This window comes from Pogoniulus pusillus, chromosome 12, assembly GCF_015220805.1.
Source record: "Pogoniulus pusillus isolate bPogPus1 chromosome 12, bPogPus1.pri, whole genome shotgun sequence".
Taxonomy (NCBI): Eukaryota; Metazoa; Chordata; class Aves; order Piciformes; family Lybiidae; genus Pogoniulus; species Pogoniulus pusillus.
The window spans coordinates 24,656,904-24,682,838 of NC_087275.1; the positions used below are offsets into that span (position 1 = coordinate 24,656,904).

The 25,935-nt window shown below is 48.2% G+C and overlaps 1 protein-coding gene and 1 long non-coding RNA gene across 2 annotated transcripts in view; one reads left to right on the forward strand and one right to left on the reverse strand.

Annotated features, from left to right (window-relative positions):
* Positions 1-4,505: 4,505 nt before the first annotated feature.
* On the forward strand, positions 4,506-5,687 carry LOC135180018 (uncharacterized). The gene is made up of 2 exons (XR_010304246.1): positions 4,506-4,607; positions 5,132-5,687. It is a non-coding gene; the product is annotated as an uncharacterized LOC135180018 (long non-coding RNA).
* Positions 5,688-8,372: 2,685 nt separating this feature from the next.
* TSPAN7 (tetraspanin 7) overlaps positions 8,373-25,935 on the reverse strand; it is a 111,587-nt gene continuing 94,024 nt past the window's right edge. Inside the window, exons 6-8 of the mRNA XM_064151927.1 lie at positions 25,594-25,677; positions 15,080-15,152; positions 8,373-9,669 (exon numbers count right to left, since the gene is read on the reverse strand). Coding sequence (XP_064007997.1) covers positions 15,084-15,152; positions 25,594-25,677 — 153 coding nt within the window. The 3' untranslated portion in view covers positions 8,373-9,669; positions 15,080-15,083. The remainder of the gene's footprint in view (positions 9,670-15,079; positions 15,153-25,593; positions 25,678-25,935) is intronic.

Sequence of the window (25,935 nt, forward strand, 5' to 3'; positions counted from 1 at the left end):
CATTGGACACTGGAATGGGCTGCCTGGGGAGGTGGTGGAGTCGCCGTCCCTGGAGCTGTTCAAGGCAAGGTTGGACGTGGCACTTGGTGCCATGGTCTAGCCTTGAGCTCTGTGGTAAAGGGTTGGACTTGATGATCTGTGAGGTCTCTTCCAATCCTGATGATACTGTGATACTGTGTGATACTGTGATTTGTTTCACCAGTGAGGCACTCGGTCTGTTTGTGTGCTTTGCTTCATCTCCTTAATGAGTAAGAAATCAAGTCTATTGCACAGACCCCAGCAAATTATTAATGGCCTTTCATTTCGAGGCAACCAGCTCCAGGACTCACCGGAGCAGGGCTGCATCCTGTCTGCAGCCATCCTGTCTCCTGCGTTGTCAAACGGTGTCGTTTTAGAACATCCATCTGAGGAGGATTATTATTGGATTGACTACCCCTTGGGGTGTAATGAAAGCCATTCATTAATTCTCAGGGCAGGAGGGCTAATTACTTTTTATTGAAAAAAAAAACAAAACCCTATGCTAATTGCCAATAACTTTTTTTTTATGGAATGGGTCTCAGAGAGATGATTTTTGATTGGCTTTTTTTTTTTTCCCTCTTTAAACTTCCTTTTCACACCGTGGCATGTAAAATGCATAGGCCAAACAAGCAGGGAGCAGCATCTTGGTTAGCCAGAGAAGCACTGGGACTAAACACCACCACTGCAAAGACTGGTAGCAGTCTGTGATCAGTTCAGTGCCTGAGCTTGCTGTGCTGCCAGCCAGGCTTTGCCTGAGTCTTGTGATATTATAGAATCATAGAATGGTTTAGGTTGGAAAGGACCTCCAAGATCATCCAGTTCCAACCCCATGCCATAGGCAGGGACACCTCACACTAGAACAGGTCACTCAAGGACTCATCCAACCTGGCCTGGAACACCTCCAGGGAGGGAGCAGCCACAACCTCAAGGGGCAACCTGTGCCAGTGTTTCATCACCCTCACTGTAAAGAACTTCTTCCTAACAGCTAGTCTAAATCTCCCCTCTGCCAGTTTAAACCCATTACTCTTCATCCTGCCATTACAAGACCTTGTCAATAGTCCCTCCCCAGCCTTCCTGTAGGCCCCCTTCAGATATTGGAAGGATACTACAAGGTCTCCTCAAAGCCTTCTCTTCTCTAAGCTGAAGAGCCCAGCTCTTGTAGCCTGTCCTCATAGCAGAGCTGCTCCAGCCCTCTGATCATCTTTGTGGCCCTCCTTTGGACTGCCTCCAACAGTTCCATGTCCTTCTTGTGTTGGAGGCTCCAGAACTGCACACAGCACTCCAGGTGGGGTCTGATGAGAGCAGAACAAAGGGGGAGAATCCCCTCCCTTGCCCTGCTGGCCACACTGCTCGTGCTGCAGCCCACCACACAGTTGCTGTCTGGGATGTGTGTGCACACTGCTGGCTCATGTTGAGCTTTTCATCAACCCAGACCCCCAGGGCCTTTTCCTCAGGGCTGCTTTCAGCCATTCACCACCCAGCCTGGATCTGTGCTTGGGGTTGCGCCAACCCAGGTGCAGGACCTTACACGTGGCCTTGTTAGATTTCATGAGGTTTGACCTCTCCAGGCCCCTCTGGATGGATACCTGCCCTCTAGAGGAACCTTGCCTCATGCTTCTGAAGAGCAAGAGAAGATGTCTCTTCCTATAAGGCACAGCATTGAACTTGTCAGGCCGTAGGTGTGAGTGCAACAGAGGGAGCACAGAGGGCTTGGGCTGGTCCCTGAGAAGAATCAGTCTCCACTCCTGCCAGCACCAGATCTGCATGAAGGTAAATGGAGTAGCACACAGCAATAAAGCAGAGGCTCAACATACCAGTTCCCATACCTGGGGGAAGGAATCATTTGTATGGCATTTGGGTCACACTGAACTCCAGGCTGAAGGAAATTCTCTGCAGTTTTTGGTTTGCATTTAATTGCAGGGCAGAGGATAACAAATGCTCAACATAAGCACTAACCAGTTCTTCTGGACAAGCAGTAACTTACAAACATGAAAGTAAGGGTAAATGCCACAGAAGCACAGTGAGCCCATGGCGACCAGAGGACAAAACTGCCAGTGTCAAACTGCTCCTGCAAAGCCTCTGGTGGAGCCATGGCCAAAAAATTCATTGCATATGCACTGTGGTAGCTTCTAGCAGTCTGACACCTGCAGACTCCCACTAAAGGCTGCTGTCACCATCAGGAGGACATAAGTGGTGTCCTGACAGGCAGCAGCTCCCTCCAGCCCTAGCACAAGTGCCCCTGATGCAGGCTTGAGCTACTGAACCTGCTCGGCTTGGAGCTAGAGGGTGCTGCACTGCTGTGTTGGACACATGATCTGGTTTAGAATCATAGAATAGAATCATAGAATCAGGCAGGGTTGGAAGGCACCACAAGGATCACCTAGTTCCAAGCTCCCTGCCATGGGCAGGGACACCCTACTCTAGATCAGGCTGGCCAGAACCTCATCCAGCCTGGCCTTAAACACCTCCAGGGAGTTTAAATACTTCCCTTTTCAAATCGTTTTGACTGAAAACAATTTGGGGTTGTTTTGGTTGCTTGGTTGTTTTTTCTCTTCTCCCCTTGCCCCCATCTCATCAGATCTCCTAGGCATCAGCCTTCTCTCACATCCCATGTTCTGATTTTCTGCTCAAGAAGACAGAGCACAGGCTGCATAGCTTCCAAGCAAGCCAGAAAGCTGACCTTGCTTCTCCTCTGGAAACAATTCCAATTAAAAATATATTAGTTTCTACTTTAAGAACATAGAGAGCTTTCAAAAATGACTTTCCACTTCTGAGAGTGCTCTGAGAGGTCTGAAAGGGCTGGGTTCCCCAGAGGTAGGTCACTTGGCACTTTCTGAAAGCCAGAGCATTTTGGAAATACTCCCAGGGGGGGTTGTGTGAAGTCTGCTCCTGAAAGTGTTGTCCAAGGCACTGTGTTGTGTGAGGAAGGTGAACAAAAAGTAGTGTTCTTGTGACGTAGTAGTGGCATTAGGGGTGTGTCACATTAGGAGTTCCACTTTTATATTGCACCAGTGCTGGTGTGTGTGTATACATCCCCCGGGTACTGACTGCAAGGAAGGACAGCAGTCTAAAAACGTACTTGCTGTTACCCATAGATAGTTCCAGCCTGACCAAAAATAGCCACACTGCAGTTACCACAGAGCAGAGCAGACTTCAGAGCTTGAGGAGCCGCTGCCTCCCTCAGCACAGCTTGCTTTTGAATGAGCACCGACTTTGTTTCCATTCCACTGCCCTGCCTCTTCCTCCAGGAGTGAGGCATGGAAGTGAGGGATGCTGTGCTTAGGGCAGGTGATGCCAGGCTGGCAGCCAGTGTGACCCTCCCCACTGGAGCAGCTGTGTGGCCCCAGCCCAAGCTCCTCTCCATGGAAGCTGTCAAGAGCCCAATTAATGCACCTACCCCACACGAGCCGGAGTGCTGCTGGGCTGCAGGAAACAACTAAGCACACACTTGAAGAGCTTTGCTGAACGGACTTAATTCACTGCTTGTGCCTTCAAGCTGAGCATATGCTTTACAGAACGGGGACAGGCGAGCTGGAGCAGTTTGGGGGCCTGCTGACCTGTCACCCAACATCAGCATCTTCAAAGGAAACAGCTCCTGGCACAAACAACTCTTTCTTTCAGGGAAGGGGGGGAAAAAAAAGGCAGAGGGGATGGGAGATGGAAACAGGAAAGAACCCCGAGGGCAGGCTGGCGCTTTGCCGCTCCGCAAGACAGCCAGCGGCTCCTGAGGCAGGAGGCAGCAGCCTCGCCCCCACTTGCCTCCCCTCTGCGGGGCAGGGGAGACCTGCGGAGGCTGAGCAGCAGAGGGAGGCAGGGCAGCCGGCGAGCCAGCTCTCCGGGGGTGTGCAAACATCCCGCTGCAAGCTTCCCGTGCCGCCGCACCAGCGCAGCCTCCAGCGCGGCGGAGCCCCAGCGACGCGGCCAGCCGCTGCGCCTGCAGCTGAGCCTTCGGAAGGGGCTGGCAGTGAGTGCTGTGACCTGTGCCGAGTGGCTTTGTCCCCAGGAATCACAGAATACTGTGGGGCTGAACGGGACCTCGAAGGATCGTCTACTCCAACGTCTCCGACAGAGCAAGACCACTTTTTTTTTAAAAAAATACAGTCCAGTTTTCATTTTTGTTACATTCTTTATCCCTTTCCTCCCTCATCTCCCTCCTTTCCTCTCCATCTTCCTCCATTTCTTTCCTTCTCCTTCCTTTCCATCTTCCTCCTTCCCCCATCTCCTTTCTTTCCTTTTCATCTCCCATTTCCCCCATCTTCCTGCTCATCTTTCCTTCTCCATCTTCCTCTTTCTTCCCCTCTTCCTCTTTTCCTCTCCATCTCCTTCCTTTTCCCCCATCTTCCTCTTTTCCGCCCTTTTCCTCTCCACCTCCCTCTTTTCATCACCACCTCCCCTTTTCCACACCACCTGCCTCATTTCCTCCTTTTCCCCCCAAACCCACAGCACCTGGGTTCTGTTGCAGTCTCCTCCCACCCCAGGTGTGACCACTTTGCCCTTCCTACTCACTCCCCTTTATAATCTGCCCCAGGAAAGGTAGGAGCCCCAAGCTGAGCCCAACTGGGCAGAGGATCCTCCTCCCATCATCACTGGTGAGTCCTCATGGTGCGCACTGGGTGGATGGTGAGGGGGACAAAGGCCGGGGGGCCTGGTGGCCCCCCGGTTAGACAGGATAGAGGCTTGATTGTCACTCTAACATCACTTGTGGGTGCTGGCTGGGCCTCCTCACTTAGGCTGAGCTCCTCTCTGTTCAGCTGCTTCTTTCTGCTCACTTGTAAAACTGTAAACACGACAGGAATAAATCTGTGAAGCCTTTTGAGAAGCATCATTTTTCCAGGGGTGGAGGTGAGGCTGACTGGTCTGTAGTTACCTGGAACCTCTTCCATTCCTTTGTTGAAGACTGGAGTGACATTGGCTCTCCTCCAGTCCTCAGGCACCTCCCCTGTCTGCCACTCTTTGGCATAAAAAGCTGGAGAGTGGCAGAATGCCCTCAGGCAGTTCTCTTAACACTCTTGGGTGCATCTCCTTGGGCTCCATGGACTTGTGACTGTTCAATCTTTGTAACTGATCCCTAACCCAGTCTCCATTGACTAGTGGAGAGCCATCCCTCCTCCAGGTTTCCTCTCCTTCATCATGGACCATTGCTCCTAGGGGAGCTCAGTCTTGGGAGTAAAGATGGAAGCAAAGAAGATATTTAGCAGCTCTGCCTTTTCTGCATCCTCAGTTCTCAGGCTGCCTTCTCACTCAGCAGTGGGCCCACACCTGCCCTACTCTTCCTTTTACTACTGGTGTATTTGAAGAAGCCTTTCTTGTTCACTGATGGAGTTGTACAGCTATTGGAACTTGAAATAGTGGGATATAAGCCATGGGCAGGTGAGAGTGCAGGAGCTCAGAAGTACTGAGTTAAGATAAAACAGAAGGTTGGAATGTCCTTAGAGAATGGTGTAACAAATGTAAGGCTGGAGCCTGTGGTTTTTGCCTGTCTCTGCTGACTTAGATTGCTTAGGCACAGTGTATTTGTTGTTGAGAGAATATGATGGATGTCTACACCAATTAGTATGTAATTTCTAGTGCAAGTACCTGTAACCAACTGCAGTTTAATACAATTTGTAGCCTTCTGATGAAAGGTATAGAAACACAGGTTTGGAATGCAATAAACGGATTGGCTTGCATCAAGTGTCTCCCTATCTCTTCTGGTGCCTGTGGCAGTTCACTTTTGCTTCCTTTGCCAGTTTTAGTTCCAAGAGGGTTTTGGCCTTCCTTGTTGCTGTCCTACATGCCCTGACAGCTTCTCTATAGCTCTCCCAAGTGGCAAGCCCCTTCCTCTATGAATTGTGAGCTGCTTTCTTCAGAAGCTCCTTGCTCATCCATGCAGGTCTCTTAGCATGTCTACCTGACTTTTTACTCAAGGGAACACATTTATCATGGGCTTGGAAGAAGTGGCACTTAAAAACTGACCAAGTTTCTTGGGCTCCTTTACCCTCTGGAGCCTTAGCCCATGGGATTCCTGCCTGTGTATCTCTGAGGAGTCCAAAGTCAGCCCTGTAGAAGTCCAGGGTTGTAATCCTACTTATTGCCCTGTTTCTACCCTGTAGAATGTTAAGCTCCACCATGTCATGATCACTGTTGCTAAGGCTGTTTTCAACCTTAATGTCCCAAACCACTCCTCCTTTGTTAGTTAATACAAGGTCCATTAGTGCACCTCTCCTTGTTGGTTCTTCCAAAGTACACACAAACTGCCCAGCATTTGTGCAGGACCTGCACTGGCATTCTCCACATCCAAAGATGTCCCATTCCCTTATGGCCAATGCTTTACTGAAGACAGATACAAATTTGTGGAGCAGCTTCCTCTTTTATTTACAAATCCGTTTGCCTTCTCTGGTCAGGAAGTACTCTCTGAATGAATCCAAAGATGCCACTGGGAATTTTTAGACATCTCAACATATGCTGAGGAGTTTTCCCCTGTGTGGCTCTGAGCCTGTTTACAGTTGTGGGTGAGAGCGCACGACTCAAAGGTTCACTGGGAACTGACGTGGGAGGCACCAGGCAGGGCAGCCCTCCCCAGGTTGAGGGTTGTAGTAAACAAGTGGGTGGCACTGGTAGATGGAGAGATGAATGGAGGAGAGGTTGGGATTCTGGCAGCCATATGGGCTATGATGATACAAGTGTTGCCCAGCTCCTCCACAACTGGAAAGCTACAGGGCTTCCCTCCTCAAGACCCTCTCCATCCACACTGCCAGTGTAAGGGCTTGGTCCAAAACTCCCAGATTTAAGCTTTCAGGGATTTTTCTTCAGAGCTTAAATGCTTCATGGAGGGCCACAAAAAACGATCAGAGGGTTGGAGCACCTCTGTTACAGAGACAGTCTAAGGGAGTTGGAGTTGTTCAGCCTGGAGAAGAGAAGGCTCCAGGGAGACCTAATAGCAGCCTTCCAGGAGCTTACAAGAAGGATGGAGGGAGACTGTTTACAAAGGCCTGTGGTGATAGGACAAGGAGCAATGGCTTCAAACTAAAGAAGAGTAGATTTAGATTAGATGTTAGGAAGAGGTTCTTTACTATGAAAGTGGTGGAACACTGGAACAGGTTGCCTAGGGAGGTGGTTGGAGCCCAATCCATGGAGATAGTCAAGGTGAGGCTCAACAGGGTTCTGGGCAACCTGATCTAGTGGAGGATGTCCCTGCTGACTGCAGAGGGGGTTGGACTAGGTTACCTTCAGAAGTTCCTTCCAACCCAGGCCATTCTATGTATTCAAATGAAAAAGAATCCAGTGTTTGCCTTCCCATGAACAGAGGAAAGCTGGCTGCTACCTGTCCCACTCAGCCCCAAAGCTGTCATCTCCCTACCCTCAACAGTATCAGAGAGAAATGCTTAATCACAAAATTATGTGCAGGGCTAAAGATGGGATAATTAAACACTGCTGACAGTTATTGGTCACAAGATGAAAAGCTGCAAAGCAGAAGGCAGGTATTTGTTATGGAAACCAGCTGTGGAAAGGTTTTCTAGTTTTGAAACAATTCTCCTTTTGTCTCCAGTCTGTACCTGTTACTCCTTGTCTTAGTGCTGCTGACCAGTGAAAAGAAACTGGCCTCATCCACTTGACACCCACCTCTCAGATATTTGTCCACACTGATCAGATCTTCTCTCAGTCTTCTCTTCTCCAGATTGAACACAGAATCACAGAATCAGTCAGGGTTGGAAGGGATCAAAAGGATTATCTAGTTCCAAACCCCCTGCAATGGGCAGGGACACCCTACCCTAGAGCAGGCTGGCCACAGCCTCAGCCAGCCTGGACTTAAACACCTCCACAGATGGGGCCTCAACCATTCCAGGCCCTCACCACTCTCATGCTGAACAACTTCCTAGTCACGTCCAGTCTGAACCTCCCCACCTCCACCTTTGCTCCATTCCCCCTAGCCCTGGCACTCCCTGAGAGCCTAAATAGTCCCTCCCTCTGTAGGCCCCCTTCAGATACTGGAAGGCTACAATAAGGTCACCTGGGAGCCTCCTCTTCTCCAGACTGAACAGCCCCAACTCTTTCAGTCTGTCCTCATAGGAGAGGAGCTCCAGCCCTCTGAGCATCCTTGTGGCCCTTCTCTGGACGTGCTCCAGCATCTCCACATCCCTCTTGTAATGGGGGCTCCAGAACAGGATGCAGTACTCCAGGTGTGGTCTCAACAGAGCAGAGTAGAGGGGGAGAATCACCTTCCTCAACCTGCTGGCCACACTTTTCCAGGTCTCACAGTTTCTCTCCATGGGGCACATGCTCAATTCCCCCCCAGTCATCACGTTTTGTGTTCACTTCTCCCTCACCCTGGGGTGGGTTTTGTTACAGCTGAAGAAGGACAAGGAAGCAGCTGGAAATCTGTAATGGTTCCATTTATTAATACGTATATCACAAATACAATATCAATGCATTCTCATTGGCATGCTAGACAGAGGCATTATTAAAAAAGTCCCTATTTCCTCTTTTTTTTTTTTCATTCTAAAAAGATTTTAAACTTTGCTTTCCCCCCCCCCAAAAAAAAATATTTCATATGCCTGGGTGGGGTTGTTTGTTTTTTTTTTAATGGTGATTTTTTTTTTTCCCTTGGGGGGTGTGTGTGTTTTTGCTGTTCTTTAATTTCAATTTGATTCAAGAATGGATTTGGTGGCTGCAAACCTCAATGCAAAAAGAGAAAAGAAATTAAAGAAAAAGAAAGAAGAGGGGAGAGAAAAAAAAAAGGTATAAAGGTATGAAGGCCGCAGTACAGCACAGTTCAATTAGTTCCTAACTAGCTAATAAAAATAAAGGAAGCAAAATTCCTGCCTTCACAGTAAGCAACAACACAGCTTAGTTAACAGCGTTACACAGGATCAGGTTCAGAGGCGAAATGCACTAGACAAAGCCTACTGGGATACGCACTGGGCATACAACACTGAGAAAGAATCAAGGATGTAGAAGAACATCAGGAATAACAGTTCCCTTCAAGCACAACATTTCAACATCATTTTTCAAGTATCTTTATGTTATGTTACTGATTCCTTTGTTTCTGGGGACAAAAGCTGAGGTGGGAGGGAGGGACGGAGGGGCAGGCGTAGGGAATGGGGGTAGGGGGGAAAGGATGAAAAACTTAGTAGTAAAGCAATAAACAAACCAAGAAATTGAGATAACCTCCCCCCAAAAGAATATATATATATATATTTCATATACCGTTTTCTATGAACGTGTGCAACACTTATTAACCATGGTGAGAGGCTAAATCATGCCCTCCAGTCACTACATGCACAGCCTGATCGACGCCGTTAATGAATTACCTTTGTTAACTTACGATGCGACTACTGTGTGACCAAGAACATAGAGACGGTGCCGTCCTACTCCGAGCCCTGGGGATGGAGGGGGGGTCTGGAGGCTGAGGAGGAGTTGAGGGGGGGTGTGGGACGCTCGGCTGCTCTCAGTGGCACCTTCACAGGATGGTACACTACGCATGGGGAAGAGAGTTGAGGAGGCGGTGGGGGGGCGTGGGGGTGTGGGTGCGCGCGCGCACGTGCTCGCTCGTGGGGTGTGGGTGTGCGTGCGTGCGAGAGACAGTGTGTGCTATAACATTCATGTCAGTCTTCCTCCGGGTCTGCAGCTCCTCATCTTCGGACAGGCTCTGGGCTTGGCGCTTCTGAAAGACTAGAGAGCAGAAGGGGGATCAAGAAAAAACAACCAACAACAAGAAACACCCCCAAAAGCAGGTCGCTCTAATGGTTTAAACCCAAAAAAAAACAATTAGAGAGCAGAGGGGGAGAGAAGAAACCCAAAAGAGAAGTAGGCTATGGTAGTGGTTTATAGCCAAACAAACAACTAGCGAGCAAAGGGGCAGGGGTGAAAGAAAAACCCTAAAAGAAGTAGGTGGTTGCAGTGGTTCATAGCCAAACAAATAACTAGAGAGCAGAGTGGGATAAAAGAAAAACCCTAAAAGAAGTAGGTGGTTGCAGTGGTTCATAGCCAAACAACTAGCGAGCAAAGAAGTTGTAGTGGTTTAAATCCTAACAAGTAACTAGAGAGCAGAGTGGGATAAAAGAAAAAACCCTAAAAGAAGTAGGTGGTTGCAGTGGTTCATAGCCAAACAAACAACTAGTGAGCAAAGAAGTTGTAGTGTTTTAAATCCTAACAAGTAACTAGAGAGCAGAGTGGGATAAAAGAAAAACCCTGAAAGAAGTAGGTGGTTGCAGTGGTTTAAATCCTAACAAGTAACTAGAGAGCAGAGTGGGATAAAACAAAAACCCTAAAAGAAGTAGGTGGTTGCAGTGGTTCATAGCCAAACAACTAGCGAGCAAAGAAGTTGTAGTGGTTTAAATCCTAACAAGTAACTAGAGAGCAGAGTGGGATAAAAGAAAAACCCTGAAAGAAGTAGGTGGTTGCAGTGGTTTAAATCCAAACAAATAACTAGAGAGCAGAGTGGGATAAAACAAAAACCCTAAAAGAAGTAGGTGGTTGGAGTGGTTTAAATCCAAACAAATAACTAGAGAGCAGAGTGGGATAAAAGAAAAACCCTGAAGAAGTAGGTGGTTGCAGTGGTTTAAATCCTAACAAGTAACTAGAGAGCAGAGTGTCCTGGAGTCCTGTACCCCTAAATTCCTCTCCTGCCCGGACTTCGGGGGGGAAGGGGAAAAGCCGCCTGGTTTCCCCCCCCCCTCGCCTGCCCTGCAGCCGAGAAGGGGGCGGCGACTGCCCCATGAGTTCCCGCGCTGGAGCCAGGCTGGGATTGGCCGTGCGCTTTCGCGCCTAAAGTGTGGTAACTCTGCCCTTTGTCTAGCGAAGGGTATAAATATTGGGGGTCTTCCCGCCTTTGGGGTTCCCGCTTTGGATTTTGCCTGTGCCTGGACGAGTTCGCTCACTCTCCTGTGCCTGCACTGCAGAGAGACCAAAGGACTTGCCTTGGTGTTAGGCACACCTTTGTCTGCCTAACGACCCTTAACGACCCTTAACGACTCCTGTAGCCGCTGGAGGAGGAAGACCGACTGCACGAGCCAGCCTGAGTGAGTTATTTGGCTTAGCTTAATTTAGTAAGAAACCGCTATTAATTAATAGCTAAAGCCTTTTCCAAAAACTGACTTCCAAATATATATAGTCAGATTATTAATGGTATCCTCGTAGAATTCTCATGCAACTTAACCTGTTTATCAAACGAAATTAATCTTTGTATATATAGTTGTGGGGGCGGGTTTTGTAAAAATAAAAAAATATCTATTTTTGATAAATTTTCTTCTCGGCCACGTATTTCTGCCCTCCGCAACATTATGGCGCAGTGTATGCAGGGTAGTTCAATCATAGAATTTCTACAAGAAAAGGGATGCCTAATCACAGGTCTTGATTTAATTTGGGCTCAGAAAAATTGTAAAAATCCGGAGAAAATCCTGGAGAAATTAGCTGAGCGCTCAGACCCTGTGATTTCTGAGTCTCCAACGGAGCATTTCTCTGTTGTTCTGGGGTCAGTCGTGACCCAGACTCTGGCCGAATTTGAAAATTATGAAAAAAGAATTCAGGCCTTGGAAAAGGATTTATTAGCCGAAAAAGCTAAATGCCAAAGTATCTGGGAAAGCATGCTGGCGCAGACAAAGAGCCTGACCGCGGCACTGACTGCCCGGATGAAAGAAAGGCTTGTAACGCCTGCAGACACCACCTCTTCGGTCTCCGTGTCTGAATTTGAATGGAGTGATTCGCGGAAATCGGGGAGAAAGGCAGAGAATGCCCCGAGGGGCTCTTCGGGGGAGAGGAGTTCTCCGAAACCAGGCACAAAAGACTCTGCCAGAGACGCAGAGAATTCCTCTGCACATGCCTCTGCGCGGCAGAAAGCCTCAAAGCCACGCAGAAAGCGCAGGTCCCGACCGGACTCTCCCGTAGCTAGCGGAGAAGAGAGCTCCGGTGAGGAGGGCGCCGCGGTGCAGAGGCACGTGTTGCCTGTGATAAGAATTGAGTCCGTGAAGGGCAGGAAAGGCGCTGCAGGGACCACCGTGATCAAAAAACAGTTTACAGATGCACAGCTCAGTGACTTACAAGTCAAATACGCGAGAGATCCTGGGGACTCAGTCGCTGACTATGTGTATCGAGTGTCCCGAGCCGGTGGGGACCGGGTCCTTCTAGACTCGCAGGAAGCTGCTGGAGACTGGGGGGACGATGTGTTCCTGACACGGGAACCCGAGGGGACACACAGCCTCACCGCTCGGATAGCCTACTGGGCAAGCAGTGTCCGTCCAGCCTACCGGGGGGAGCCGACGGAACTAAAGGTCACCAGCTCCTCTGAGCTCATCACTGCTCTCCGCAGACTTGCCTGTGTCCAGGCTATCTATGATAAGGGACATTATGATTGCCCGTTTTATGCCCCTGTGGACCCGGAGAGACTGCACCCTATTATGAAGGGTTTGCCAGCAACTCTGCAAATCCAACTAATGAAGAACGTTGAGAAAATTGAACGTGTGCTTGGAGAAAATGCAGAGAACGATGGGGCTAAAGAGCACGTAATGACTTGGGCTGAACTGTTAACTGACTTGAATGCCCACGGGCTGCAGTTTGGGTTTGGGTCTCCTGAAGGAAAAGGGGCTGGGGAGAGAGAGTCTCGTGCTTCTCCCCCAGAAAATCCCAGGACTCTGCGCAGGCAGGTCCGGCCAGTGCAGGACTGCCCCCCCAGGGGGACCGGTCCTTCAGGCTTCTCCCCGAGGGGAAGGGGCAGAGACCCACAGAGTGACTGGAGACCCAGAGAAAAGAACAGTTGGTATAGACAAGCCCTGACTTTAGGGGTACCAAAAACTGTTTTAAGGCAGCTGGCAGACTGGCAGCTGAAGGATCTAGTGCGGTGCCTTCAGAAATCGGCTGCAAAATCCAGAGGCAGCCGCGCCAGGGCCAGCGGCAGCGGCTCGCCCAGCGGTGGTTCCCAGAGCAGCTCGCCCAGAAGCGGCAGCCCCCCCGCTGGGAACTGCAGCTCGTCCCCAGACAGAAAGGTTAACCCTTTCTCGTCTCCCACACGGGAGGCAAAACACTGAATTACCGTAATAGTGGCTCGGCAGCTTTTAATGGTCAGCAGTCACGGGGAGAGCTACAGAAGCCCCCAGAATAAAGACCTGCTGCCTAGGTGAGCCACGTGGTCACTGACCACCTGCCCCAGTACAAAAGGCCAACCTATAGGGGTAGTGCCAATGGCATGGGGTAAACCCAGAGGCTTATATGCCTGGGAAGCCCTAGATGCAAATGGAAAAGGCCACCGGATCAGTGCACGGTGGATCGTCCCCAATTATTAATTGTCAAGCCTGGCCCTTATAGGCCGAGGCAGGTTTTGTCTCCTTACAGGTTAAGGTCGAGGCAGAGGACCAGTTCCTGACTACCTGACCAGCACCTGGGAAAAGGAGAACCAGCTACACGAGAGATGGAGTCATATCACCGGGGTGGCCAGTGGATGATGGCATCCGGACCCACGGACTGTGACCTCCAGCCATGGACTCAGAGCATCTAAGGCTCTGCCATGAACTTGGTTGCTCTACCAGGAACAGAGCAATCTTCAAATTGACTGTGTAGCTTTATTAATACTGTTTGGGCTATTGTTAAGCCATGTTAAGTATTGTTAAATATTGTTGGGGCGATTAATGTGTTACCTATTGTTAATGTTGGAAAAGGCTAAGCCATATATATATATTAATAGGTTCCTAAATTGAAGGGGGATCACCTCTCACTCAGGTTCTAGACAAAGATGCTCATTACCACCGGGGTGGGATGTCCTGGAGTCCTGTACCCCTAAATTCCTCTCCTGCCCGGACTTCGGGGGGGAAGGGGAAAAGCCGCCTGGTTTCCCCCCCCCTCGCCTGCCCTGCAGCCGAGAAGGGGGCGGCGACTGCCCCATGAGTTCCCGCGCTGGAGCCAGGCTGGGATTGGCCGTGCGCTTTCGCGCCTAAAGTGTGGTAACTCTGCCCTTTGTCTAGCGAAGGGTATAAATATTGGGGGTCTTCCCGCCTTTGGGGTTCCCGCTTTTGGATTTTGCCTGTGCCTGGACGAGTTCGCTCACTCTCCTGTGCCTGCACTGCAGAGAGACCAAAGGACTTGCCTTGGTGTTAGGCACACCTTTGTCTGCCTAACGACCCTTAACGACCCTTAACGACTCCTGTAGCCGCTGGAGGAGGAAGACCGACTGCACGAGCCAGCCTGAGTGAGTTATTTGGCTTAGCTTAATTTAGTAAGAAACCGCTATTAATTAATAGCTAAAGCCTTTTCCAAAAACTGACTTCCAAATATATATAGTCAGATTATTAATGGTATCCTCGTAGAATTCTCATGCAACTTAACCTGTTTATCAAACGAAATTAATCTTTGTATATATAGTTGTGGGGGCGGGTTTTGTAAAAATAAAAAAATATCTATTTTTGATAAATTTTCTTCTCGGCCACGTATTTCTGCCCTCCGCAACACAGAGTGGGATTGAAAACAAAACAAACCCTCAAAAAGTAGAGTGTTGTAATGGTTTAAATCCAGACAAATAACTAGAAATCCTGGGGGGAAAGAAACCCAAGAAGAAGTAGTGTGTTCACAGTGGTTTAAATCCAAACAAATGACTAGGGAGCAACTAGATCAGGTTGCCCAGAGCCCTGTTGAGCTTCACCTTGAATATTTCCAGGGATGGGACCCCAGTCACCTCCTGGACAACCTGTTCCAGTGGTCCACCATCCTCATAGGAGAGAACTTGTTGCTAACATCCAATTTAAATCTACTCTAGTTTGAAGCCATTGCTCCTTGTCCTGTCACCACAGGCCTTCTTGTAGACCCCCTTCAGGTACTGGAAGGCTGCTATTAGGTCTCTCTGGAGCCACCTCTTTACCAGGTTGAATAACCCCAGATCCCTCAGCCTGTCTTTGTAGCAGAGGTGCTCCAACCCCCTGATCATTTTTGTGGCCCTCCTCTGGACCCACTCCATCAGGTCCATGTTCTTCCTCTATTGAGGGCTCCAGAGGTGGATGCAGTGCTGCAGGTGAGGTGTTACCAGAGCACAGTAAAGTAATAATAAAGTCTGAGGCGGGGGTGTGTAAGCTGTAGTGCATGGAAAGCAGGGAAAGCTCACCTTGTTACACCATCTCGTACTGGTTAGCAGTGATAAACCGGGAGAGGCAGCATGCCAGCAGCATCCCGATCAACTGTGATGGGCGAGAACAGAAACAGAGCAGAGTCTGAGTGAAGTGAATGCAGAGCAGAGGAGAGGCCACGCTAAGAAAAGATTTCATGTCCACAACTGATGACCCTGCCCTGGCAGGGGAGCTGGACTAGATGAGCTTTCAAGGTTCCTTCCAACCTTAATGTTCTGTGATTCTGTGACATTTATGCCCTATTGTAAGGACTGCTCTGATCAGAAGAGCTGTATTAAAAGATCTCCTGTCTTTCTATCTTGGATCTCCCCCTTTGTTTTTATCAGAGACTATTTATTCAATAGGCCACATGCTTTTCCCCCCTACTTTTCCATCCTGTTGTCCTTGCCTGGCCATGTCAGTCATGGATAGGTAGGCTGGTGGGGTATCAGCACACTGCCACTGTGTTTCCCTTGCAAGTTCTGCCTGGGTCCCTCATCACCATCCACCACGAGCTGGTGGCTCCCCCTTAGCTGCACTAAATCAGCACCCAGCAGCACCACAAGCTGGCAACCCCCTTAGCTTTGTTAAATTGGCACCCACCATCACCACAAGCTGGTGGCTCCCCGTTAGCTTTGTTAAATCAGCACCCACCACCACCAGGACCTGGTGTCTCCCCTTTTAGCTTTGTTAAATCAGCACCCACCACTACCAGGACCTGGTGTTCCCCCTTTAGCTTTGTTAAATCAGCACTCACCACCACCAGACCTGGTGTCCCCCATTTAGCTTTGATAAATCAGCACTCACCACCACCAGGACCTGGTGTGCCCACTTTAGCTTTGTTAAAATAGCACCCACCAACATCAGGACCTGGTGCCCCCCTCCTTTAGCTTGTTAATGCTGTGGTAAGGAAAAAACTTCTTAATGCCCCAGAGTGGTCCTGCTTTCTTTACAAATGATGCAGCACTGGAGGAATGAGCATTACAAGCCTGGAAATAAATAAATTAAAAAGCCTTTCCCTGTTGCCTAGGCTGTCACTCAGATTATTGGAAACAGATCCCTGGCTTCCACTCGTCAATAAGCACTCAGTCACTCCAACGTTTTGCCTATCGCAGTCCCCTAGCGTTTCCTGCATATGCCAGCAGTGTTTCTGCACTATAAATAATTCAGCCTCGCTGTTCTCATTTGGATTGGTCAATTAATTAACTCATGAGCATGTCTGGATTGTTACAGCCCATCCCTGGCTAGGGGGGTGAGGTGAGAGGGCCGCCTCTGCAGACAGACCAGCCTGCCCTAGACCTGGTTCTAAGCAAGGGCTGTCCCCGCTGCTCCAGCTGGCTTGTGTATGCTCATGGGGCACCACCTCTACCCATCTCCTTCTGCTGTGGGCAGAGAGCACTGCAGAGGAGCAGTGTTTGAAGAAGGGGGTCACAACCTTTCAGCAGCAGCAAAGCTCCCTCAGACCCTGTGGATGCCTGGCTGGCTGCTTGTCCAAGCTGGCTCCTACTTCACACTTGAGGTTGCGTGTCCTTTCCCCATCACCATCAGATCTCCCTGTTAACACCATCATCATCACCAAAATGCACAGTCAATTGCTTGATTTGGGCTGGCATCAGCCCAGAGTAAAACCAAGCCAGGGTACCTCAAACCCGGACAAAATGTATTCTGTCTCTAAGATTCATGGTCAGGCCGTGTTTCCTTTTCCAGAATTTTGTTCCTTCTGTTTCAGTGCCCACCAGAGCTGTTTTGAGCACCTCAAAAGAGCACAAAGTCAGCTCTAAAAGCAGGCTGAAATCTGTTCTCTGCACTCACCTCCTGATTTTGGCACCAGATACCACGGATGACACCGCCTTTGCTATAACTAGACATGGGGCACAGAAAACAACTCCTGATCAACATCCAACATAAACCCAAGTTACCAGGGTTTAGAGACAGTCTTTGCAGTTGCCAACAAAACATGTGCATGCTGAAAACCTTCCACAGCTCTGAAAATCTCACTTGATCCCAAGAAGACATTTAGCCACCATGTTGCCTTTTCTGCTGAACTTTCCTATGTGCATGTCTGTAGCTGTTTAAAGACTTATTGGAAAACTCCAACCGAGAAATCAGGACTGGAAACAAACTGGAACACAGAAGGAAGGTTTCACCTGCTAACAAACTGGAACACAGAATGTTTCACCTGCTAACAAACTGGAACACAGAAAGTTTCACCTGCTAACAAACTGGAACACAGAATGTTTCACCTGCTAACAAACTGGAACACAGAATGTTTCACCTGCTAACAAACTGGAACACAGAAGGAAGGTTTCACCTGCTAACAGACTGGAACACAGAAGGTTTCATCTGCTAACAAACTGGAACCCAGAAGGTTTCACCTCAACATGAGCAGAAACTTCTCTACAGTGAGGGTGAGATAGCACTAGAACAGGCTGCCCAGAGAGGTTGTGGAGTCTCCTTCTCTGGAGACTTTCAACACCCACCTAGATGCATTCCTGTGCAAACTACCCTAGGGGATGCTTCTTGGCAGGGGAGTTGGATTTGATGATCTCTGGAGGTCCCTTCTAACCTCTGAGATTGATTCTGTGAATTTCCCAAAATCTCAGTGCAGAATGTAAATAAATCAGAGGATTGGTTGCAAAAAGAATAATAATGATAAAGATTATATTGTTTGTTGGTTTGGTAATTGGGATAAGAAGTCAGTGCATAAACAATTATCTCTTCTTTCTGTCCTTGCCTTTGGTCTCCTTGCAGCTCTCTGCTTCACACTGCGCCTCTTATCTCTGTCCTAACCTTCTCACTGGTAGAAACAGGACAAGAGGCAATGGGTGGAAGCTGAGGCATAGGAAGTTTCATGGAAACATGAGGAGGAAGTTTTTCACTGTGAGGGTGACAGAAGACTGGAGCAGGCTGCCCAGGAGGGTTGTGGAGTCTCCCTTTCTGGAGATATTCAAAACTCACCTGGATGTGTTCTTGTGTGATCTGCTCTAGGTGATCCTGCTCTGGCAGGGGGGTTGGACTGGATGATCTTTTGAGATCCCTTCCAGCCCCTAGCATTCTGTGACTCTGTAAAACCGACTGGGAGGCAATGGGAGAAGGGAGGGAGAGTGAGAAGGAGTGGGTCTAGCTGCTGGAAACCCTTCTGGGTTTGTCCAGGTAGGAGATTTTTGGTTTATTTCTCAATTGTAAATAATTGTAGCATATATGCATTGTATTATATGCTTGTCAATTTCAGCTTGCTGTAAAGATGTAGCTTCATTTCCTTCCAACCCTTCTGAGCTGGTCTGGTGATTTTACCTGGGGATAATTTTCAACCCACCACAATGTTCAAGTAGGAAAATTTGGTAGCTGGAGTGCTCATGGACTCAACCAGGAGTCCAGAGACTACTGCTGCTGCTGAGGATGCCAGCAGTGTCTGTCTTGCTTTCCATGTTTATATACTTCAGTTACCAGGCAGGATGGTCTTATTGATGTGGCAGCTTGGAAAACATTGCTGAATACCCATCACATTCTGTGGGTTTACTGGAGAGGCTTTGACACTCCCTCTGCTGACTCGTGTGATGCTTCTTTAGCTCAGCTTTGTTTTGGAGAGTGAGATTGTCTGCTTTGGAGAATGGCATGTATTTCTCCATGCTCCCACAAGCAGAACTGAGTAAGTTCCTCTGGGTGGCCCTGTCCTGCTCTCTTTGCTGTTGCTTTTCTGTGTTTGTGGTAACTTTCAGTCTTTTCTCACCTTCCTCAACTAGTCTCAAAAGTAACTTCCATGTCTTACTGCCTTTTTAATTTTCACAGTATCACAGTATCATCAGGGTTGGAAGAGACCTCACAGATCATCAAGTCCAACCCTTTACCACAGAGCTCAAGGCTAGACCATGGCACCAAGTGCCACGTCCAACCTTGCCTTGAACAGCCCCAGGGACGGCGACTCCACCACCTCCTCGGGCAGCCCATTCCAGTGTCCAATGACTCTCTCAGTGAAGAATTTTTTAATTAGTTCCACACCATACTTCATCCTATTCTGAGCAAATTCCAGCCCAGACCCAAAGCAGGTCCTCCCTCATCTTGCATGAGGCCACAAGGTATCTATTATTTCCCATGACAACCATCCAAACTGTGACTGTTGTTCCCAACCACAATCTGTTGCTTGTGTCAGTTTTACAAGGGGAAAGATGCTGCAGCCCATACAAATAGGAAGCCATGGACTTTACTTTCCCCCTTCAGCTCATCAGAGCTCCCCAGCTAGCTTTAAGTAAGGATTCTTCTGTTTCACTCAGGCTGTAACTCTAACAGCCAGGGTGTCTAAGCCTTGCAGCATCTGTAAGCGTGTGATGATGTTTTGATTTACTCAAGTCACTTAGTAAGATGGCAGGTTGCACACAAATGTGTCTTTCTGATCTTTGGCCTACTTATTAGTTCTTGGCTCTGGCCATATGCTGATTTATGCATTTAAGTGGTTGTAGAAGTATAATGTTAAGCTCCTGTATTTCAGAAATAAGGGCACGCACACTGCACTGCTGCATACACAACTCTATGCAGCATTTGTAGCTACTGCCAGGACACAGCAGGGCTACAGTAAATATCTTAGGACTACTCTGAGTGTTTTCCAAGGTATGTACACTTCCACATTGAGCCACAAGAGCACTGGTCCCTCCTGAAACCAGGAAGAGATGATGCTGTATTAAGTTGCTGAATGTTCCTCATGGTGCTCTTTCACTACAGTCCTAACTACAGCCCTCTGCATTTCAATCAGGTTAGAGGCCCCCAATTTGCAGACCACAAATGCACACTTTCCACTATGCCTTGCTCTCTGCATTTGCTTGATCACACAGAATCACAGAATGTCAGGGGCTGGAAGGGACTTCCAAATATTATCCAGCCCAACCTTCCTGCCAGAGCAGGATTACCTAGACCAGATCACACAGGAACACATCCAGGCAGGTTTTGAGTATCTCCAGAGAGGGAGACTCCACACCCCCCCAGGGCAGCCTATTCCAGTGTTATGGCACCCTCACAGTGAAAAAAATCCTCCTCATGTTTCCATGAAACTTCCTGTGCCTCAGCTTCCACTCATTACCCTTTGTCCTGTCATTGGGCATCACTGAGCAGATCCTGGCTCCATCCTTGCACTCACCCTTTATGTATTTATAAACATGAATGAGATCACTTGCAACTTCTGCTCTTCAGATGGGAGGAAGCCCTTTACCCTATCATGCAGCAGGCCTTGAGAGTTTGCCAGGAAACCTCTGATCTTGCCACAGGAGACTTGAAAATGTTGGCCAATTCTGTGGTTCAGAGCACTGGAAAATGAGCATCCCTTAGGTGTGTTTCCTGTTGGCCAAAGGCCACTCCAGAGAGCACAGTGCAGTGCATGGAGTTCTTCTCTCCATGGCTTTTAGGAGTCATGTCAGGCACATCTCAATTCTGACCACTGAAATACATTCACAGCAACTTGCTAGCACTCTTATCTCCTACCATATGCATGATAACTGGCCCTTTAATGTAGTTATTATGCAGGAGTTAACACTGACTGGAAGCTATCCTGCAAGACATATTTACTACATTACTATACTGAAGTAAAACTGAAGTGCAGTTCAAGTTTCCATTTTATTTTGTGTCTTTGTATCTTCACCCTTTCTAATTCTTTGAGAGAGTTTCTGTACATAGAAATGTCTTGAACTATCAGGTAAGCTAAAATTGAGGGGGGGATATCCATCAGAAATGTCTTTTAGTTTAGGGATTTACCTTTCCATATCTCACATTTCCCCATGTGCTAGTTTGAGCCTAGCTAGAATGTTTTGGTGAGAAAGACTAGATTACAGGCTGTGGAAGGAAAACAAGGCTGATGTCTACCTCACTCTTAGGCTTGCTGAGATATACAAGAACAAGAATCCAAACATAGATAGGGCACTTCTGCTGAGGAGCTCCAAGCTGCATTTCTCTCTCTCTCTTAGCAAACTAGTGGATGATACAGAGTTTATCATTGTCATTCTTTTTCAGCCAATGCCCTGCTCATTCAGATTCTGTACCAATTTATCTTACTAGAACATTCCAATAAGCCCTAAGCTAGCACCGCTGCCTATACCCAGACAGGAGTTGCAGCAGACAAGGTGGATGATGCCTGCACCAGAACTATGTCCACAGTCAGGCAGAGCTACTGATGTTAATCATAAAATCACAGAATCAACCAGGTTGGAAGAGACCTCCAATATCATCCAATGCAACCTATCACCCAGCCCTGTTCAGTCATCTAGACCATGGCACTAAGTGCCTTATCCTTTTCTTGAACACCTCCAGGGACAGCAACTCCACCACCTCCCTGGACAGCCCATTCCAATGCCAATCACTCTCTCTGACAACAACTTCCTCCTAACATCCAGCCTAGACCTCCCCTGGCACAACTTCAGACTGTGTCCCCTTGTTCTGTTGCTGGTTGCCTGGGAGAAGAGACCAACCCCCACCTGGCTACAACCTCCCTTCAGGTAGTTGTAGACAGCAATGAGTTCTGCCCTGAGCCTCCTCTTCTGCAGGCTGCACACCCCCAGCTCTCTCAGCCTCCCCTCACAGGGCTGTGCTCCAGGCCTCTCACCAGCTTTGTCGCCCTCCTGTGGACACACTCCAGCATCTCAACATCTCTCTTGAATGTTGACTGTAAAGAAGGCAGATCGATGTTGCCCTGCATAGAGGGACTGCAATCACGTGAGAACATAGCTTTGATTGATGGGAACCATGCATGCTCAACAACTGGTTCTGAGCACATGGAGAGTGCCTGAATTCATGTCCTAGAGTACAAAGGGAATAACCTGGCCTTAACTCTGCACTGAGACTCCCCACTCAGGCATTCTGCTGTAACCACAATCTATAAGCTACTCCAGACTCTGCCTCTTGCATCCCTAAGCTAGTGCTGCATGCATGTAGTTTTATCCAGGCAAAACCCTTCACCACCTATGCTGCTCACATCATTTTATTCTCTGTTGCACACCACACAGTGATGGTTTTGCTGCTCTGAAGCGCACCTGCTATACTTACATTATTCCAGCTGGAAGTCAGCACTGGTGTCTGTGTGCAAAACCAATCAAAGTGGGTTTTATTGTTATTATTTCAAACCTGAGGAGCAGTGCAGACAGCAGCAACAGCACAGCAGGGTTTTTTTTTGGAGGGGGGGAGGTCTGTGCCAGACCTGTAAGATATGCAATGCCATTACATCAACTTCCCTATTTCTGGGAATCAGCACATTCCCCATGCTAGCCAACACCTAACAAATCATGTGAAGGCAAGGCCCTTGAGCATGCCTGATTGTAGAAGAGCAACATGATCTAATTTGTCTTTTATTTAGATTAAACCTATTCTCAGTAGGAACAGCAAAACCTCGCCTGCAGCTGGAGCACTGCCTGGCATTACTGCCAGCCACTCTTAACCTGAAATCAATTTGTAAACACCACCCTTAATTGGGTCCAACAAAACAGATTAGGCTGTAAATTATAACTGGCTGCCTTCTATCCATCCTTCAAGCCCCAAGAGAGTTGTGTTTTTCTCGCCTGCATTCCCTCTGTTTTCCTCTTTGCACATTTGCAAACACCCCAAGCAGCTGCATGGCTACTCTGAGTGCCAGAGCCTTGGGCTTAGGCAGGGGAGCAACATCCCCAGCTGGCAGAAGGCTGCACACTGCCATTGGGCAGCTCCAAGCCACAGCCAAACAGGCTTTGGTTTTGCAGCAGCAAAGTGCCTTCCTCCCCGTACTGCTGCCGCCTCCAACTGGGATCCCACCTTGTGCCAAAGGGTTCCTGCTACAGGGGCCACACTCTGCCTGCACTGCCCACCCACCTTCCTCACAAACAGCTGATGATCCAAAGCAAGCATGACAATTCCAGCTGCACTCTTCCTGCAGTCTCCCTCCCAGCTGCAAACAACTTTTAGGCAAGAGAAGATCACAGGGTCACAGGATGTTAGGGGTTGGAAAGGACCTCCAGAGATTGCTGAGTCCAACCCCCCTGCCAGAGAAGGACCATAGAAACTAATACATATCACACAGGAATGCATCCAGACAGGTCTTGAAAGTCTCCAGAGAAGACACAGAAGACCAATTGAAGGCTTTCAGGTAGCACTGGTCCTGCCTGAGGCATCTGCCCCAGCAGCATACTAACTGTGGAATTCTGCTCATTCCATTTTTCTTTTAGATAGCTTTACACTTAAAAAAAAGATGCTTTACAGCTTTCTGGCTGTCTAGAAATCAAACTGAAACAAGACCTCAGAGTCCTACAGCAGTAACCAAGCCATAATCAAGGTTGGAGGTGAGTATCAAGACAACTGTGACCATTCAACAAGAACCAGAATGGCCTATTAAAAAGCCCAGTAAACTCCACCTGTGCTGTGCACCCACAGCTCCAGACTGGTGGTTTCACTGCTCCTAGATCTCTCTGTGAAGCCCTGATACCCATGCACGTGTTCTGAGTGGCTGGTGGCTATAATGAACCAATGTTTGTGCCCGCATGAAACAGGCTGAGATACCAAATCAAGTGCTACTCATGTCTAACACCTAGGCTTCAAGGCATCAGGGTTACAGGTATGCCCATGGCATGGTAGTCAGCTGGGCTTAGACCAAGCAGTTTAGGGCTTCCTCAGCTTGTGGGCAATGTTTGTGTCCACGTGAAACAGGCTGAGATGCCAAATCAAGGGCTACTCATGTCTAACACCTAGGCTTCAAGGCATCAGGGTTACAGGTATGCCCATGGCATGGCAGTCAGCTGGGCTTAGACCAAACAGTTCAAGGGCTTCCTCAGCTTGTGGGTAGATAGAGAGGATGCAGAGGCCATTTTCCATAGGGCTTGTGGCAAGTTGTTCTGATGGGCCCAGAGGCATTGCAACTGCTAAGCAAATTAAACCTCAGGTGTAACCAAAACAACTTGCAGACAAGCACAGGGTGACTGCACAGGGCAGCAGGGGCAAGAGGGCAACCACAAACCTCCCATTAATTTACTTGCACATCACCAGCAACAGCACTGGTAAATCACTTCTTGCCAGAGCAGCACAGTTAATTACCAATGGAATTAATGAGTTTTAAGAAGCCAAATATTTTTTTCCTAGCACCTCACTTTTGCCAACCACTGGATAAACATAAGTCATTCAACAGATACACTTGCTTCAGTGTTACCTCAGGACCCAGATTTTTTCATATTCATAGATTCAACCAGGTTGGAAGAGACCTCCAAGATCATCCAGTCCAACCTAGCACCTGGCCCTAGCCAGTCAACTAGACCATGGCACTAAGTGCCTCATCCAGAATGGAAGTTGCATGAGAGTTTTTGAATAGGGCACCTGCAGTTGTGCTGTGCACTCTCTGCAGAGAAAAGGCAGATTGCCTCTCAGGTGGCAGTGGTTTGGGCATCACACCTAATGTTGCTGTGCATTTCACTGAACCATTCTGCAAGCACTCTTTGCATCACCCACATTTCTCTCTCATTTTCTTGCATTTCCAAGAGAGTCCTTGTAATCACACATGAAGTGACTGGTATAAAGGAGCACCTTGTTGAAAGATGCAGGTGTTTTCCTGCCCCTTCTCAATCAGAATATTCTGACCAGACTTTTAGTTTCCCTAAGTCCTATCCAGGTGGAGGTCAGTCTCTTCTCCCAGGCAACCAGAAACAGAACAAGGGGACACAGTCTCAAGTTGTGCCAGGGGAAGTATGGACTGGATGTTAGGAGGAAGTTGTTGCTAGAGAGAGTGATTGGCATTGGAATGGGCTGCCCAGGGAGGTGGTGGAGTCACCGTCCCTGGAGGTGTTCAAGAAAAGCCTGGATGAGGCACTTAGTGCCATGGTCTAGTTGACTGGATAGGGCTGGGTGCTAGGTTGGCCTGGATGATCTTGGAGGTCTCTTCCAACCTGGTTGATTCTATGATTCTATCCAGGTAAAGACAGACTGAATATCAGGGAGCAGCAAACATCTTTTTAGCTCTCCTTTTGTCCCTCCCATGCCAAATTCCTTTTGGTGCAGGCAGTAAGTTTAATAGTTTGATTTTGGCAGATCTCTGTTTGGTGTTCAGTGTTAAAAGAAAGAACAGAAAAAAATAAAACCCAAAAGCAAATTGGTGACCAAAACCAGGTGCCTCCTGCAGGCTCTAGGTACCTGGAGGTACACTCTAGATTCCTTTAAGAAACAATAAGGCTGCTTAGAAGATAGAAGCCTCTCCACACGAAGGACAAGCTATTTGTCTTCTTAGCTGTTTATGCTCCATTTAAGCCAATGTTTTATTGGGTTAACCTCTATTTGACCCAGTAGAGGGACAAGTTGTTTTCCTTGAGCTAGTCATTAGCTCAACCGTAACTGATATTCCCAAGGAGAAACTTCATTTAAGTTGAAAAAAAGAAAATCAATGAACAGATGACCTCAGGACTAATGAGTGTGCTGAGTTCAGTCCCTTTCCACCATCCTTCCTTCCTTGAAATCTGGGTAGAGAAGAAGAGAGAGAAGGGAGAAAAAGCAGGAGGGAGAAGGAGAAGGGAAGTGTTTATGCACTTACCTGTGAGAACGCAATCCCAAAAGCCACTCCAGCTATGATTCCCATATTTGTCTCCATAAAACTGGTCACCAAGTCGTAACAGCCCTAGAGAACAAACATAATCATTCCTTGTATTGACCTTCCCTGCCACAAATGCATACACAGGAATTTCTCATTCAAAGTGGACTTGGGCTAGACAGTATTTGTGCTGTAATTTCCAACAGTGACCTTATCTTGCTATTTAATAGCAATTCCGAGTGAAGGATGGAAAAGTGGTGGCAAACCCACTTCTTTTTAGTAGCAAACGTGGGTCAGTAGTTTTAAAAGCTAAATGGGATGTTGCACTCAGTTTTTAGAGGTCTT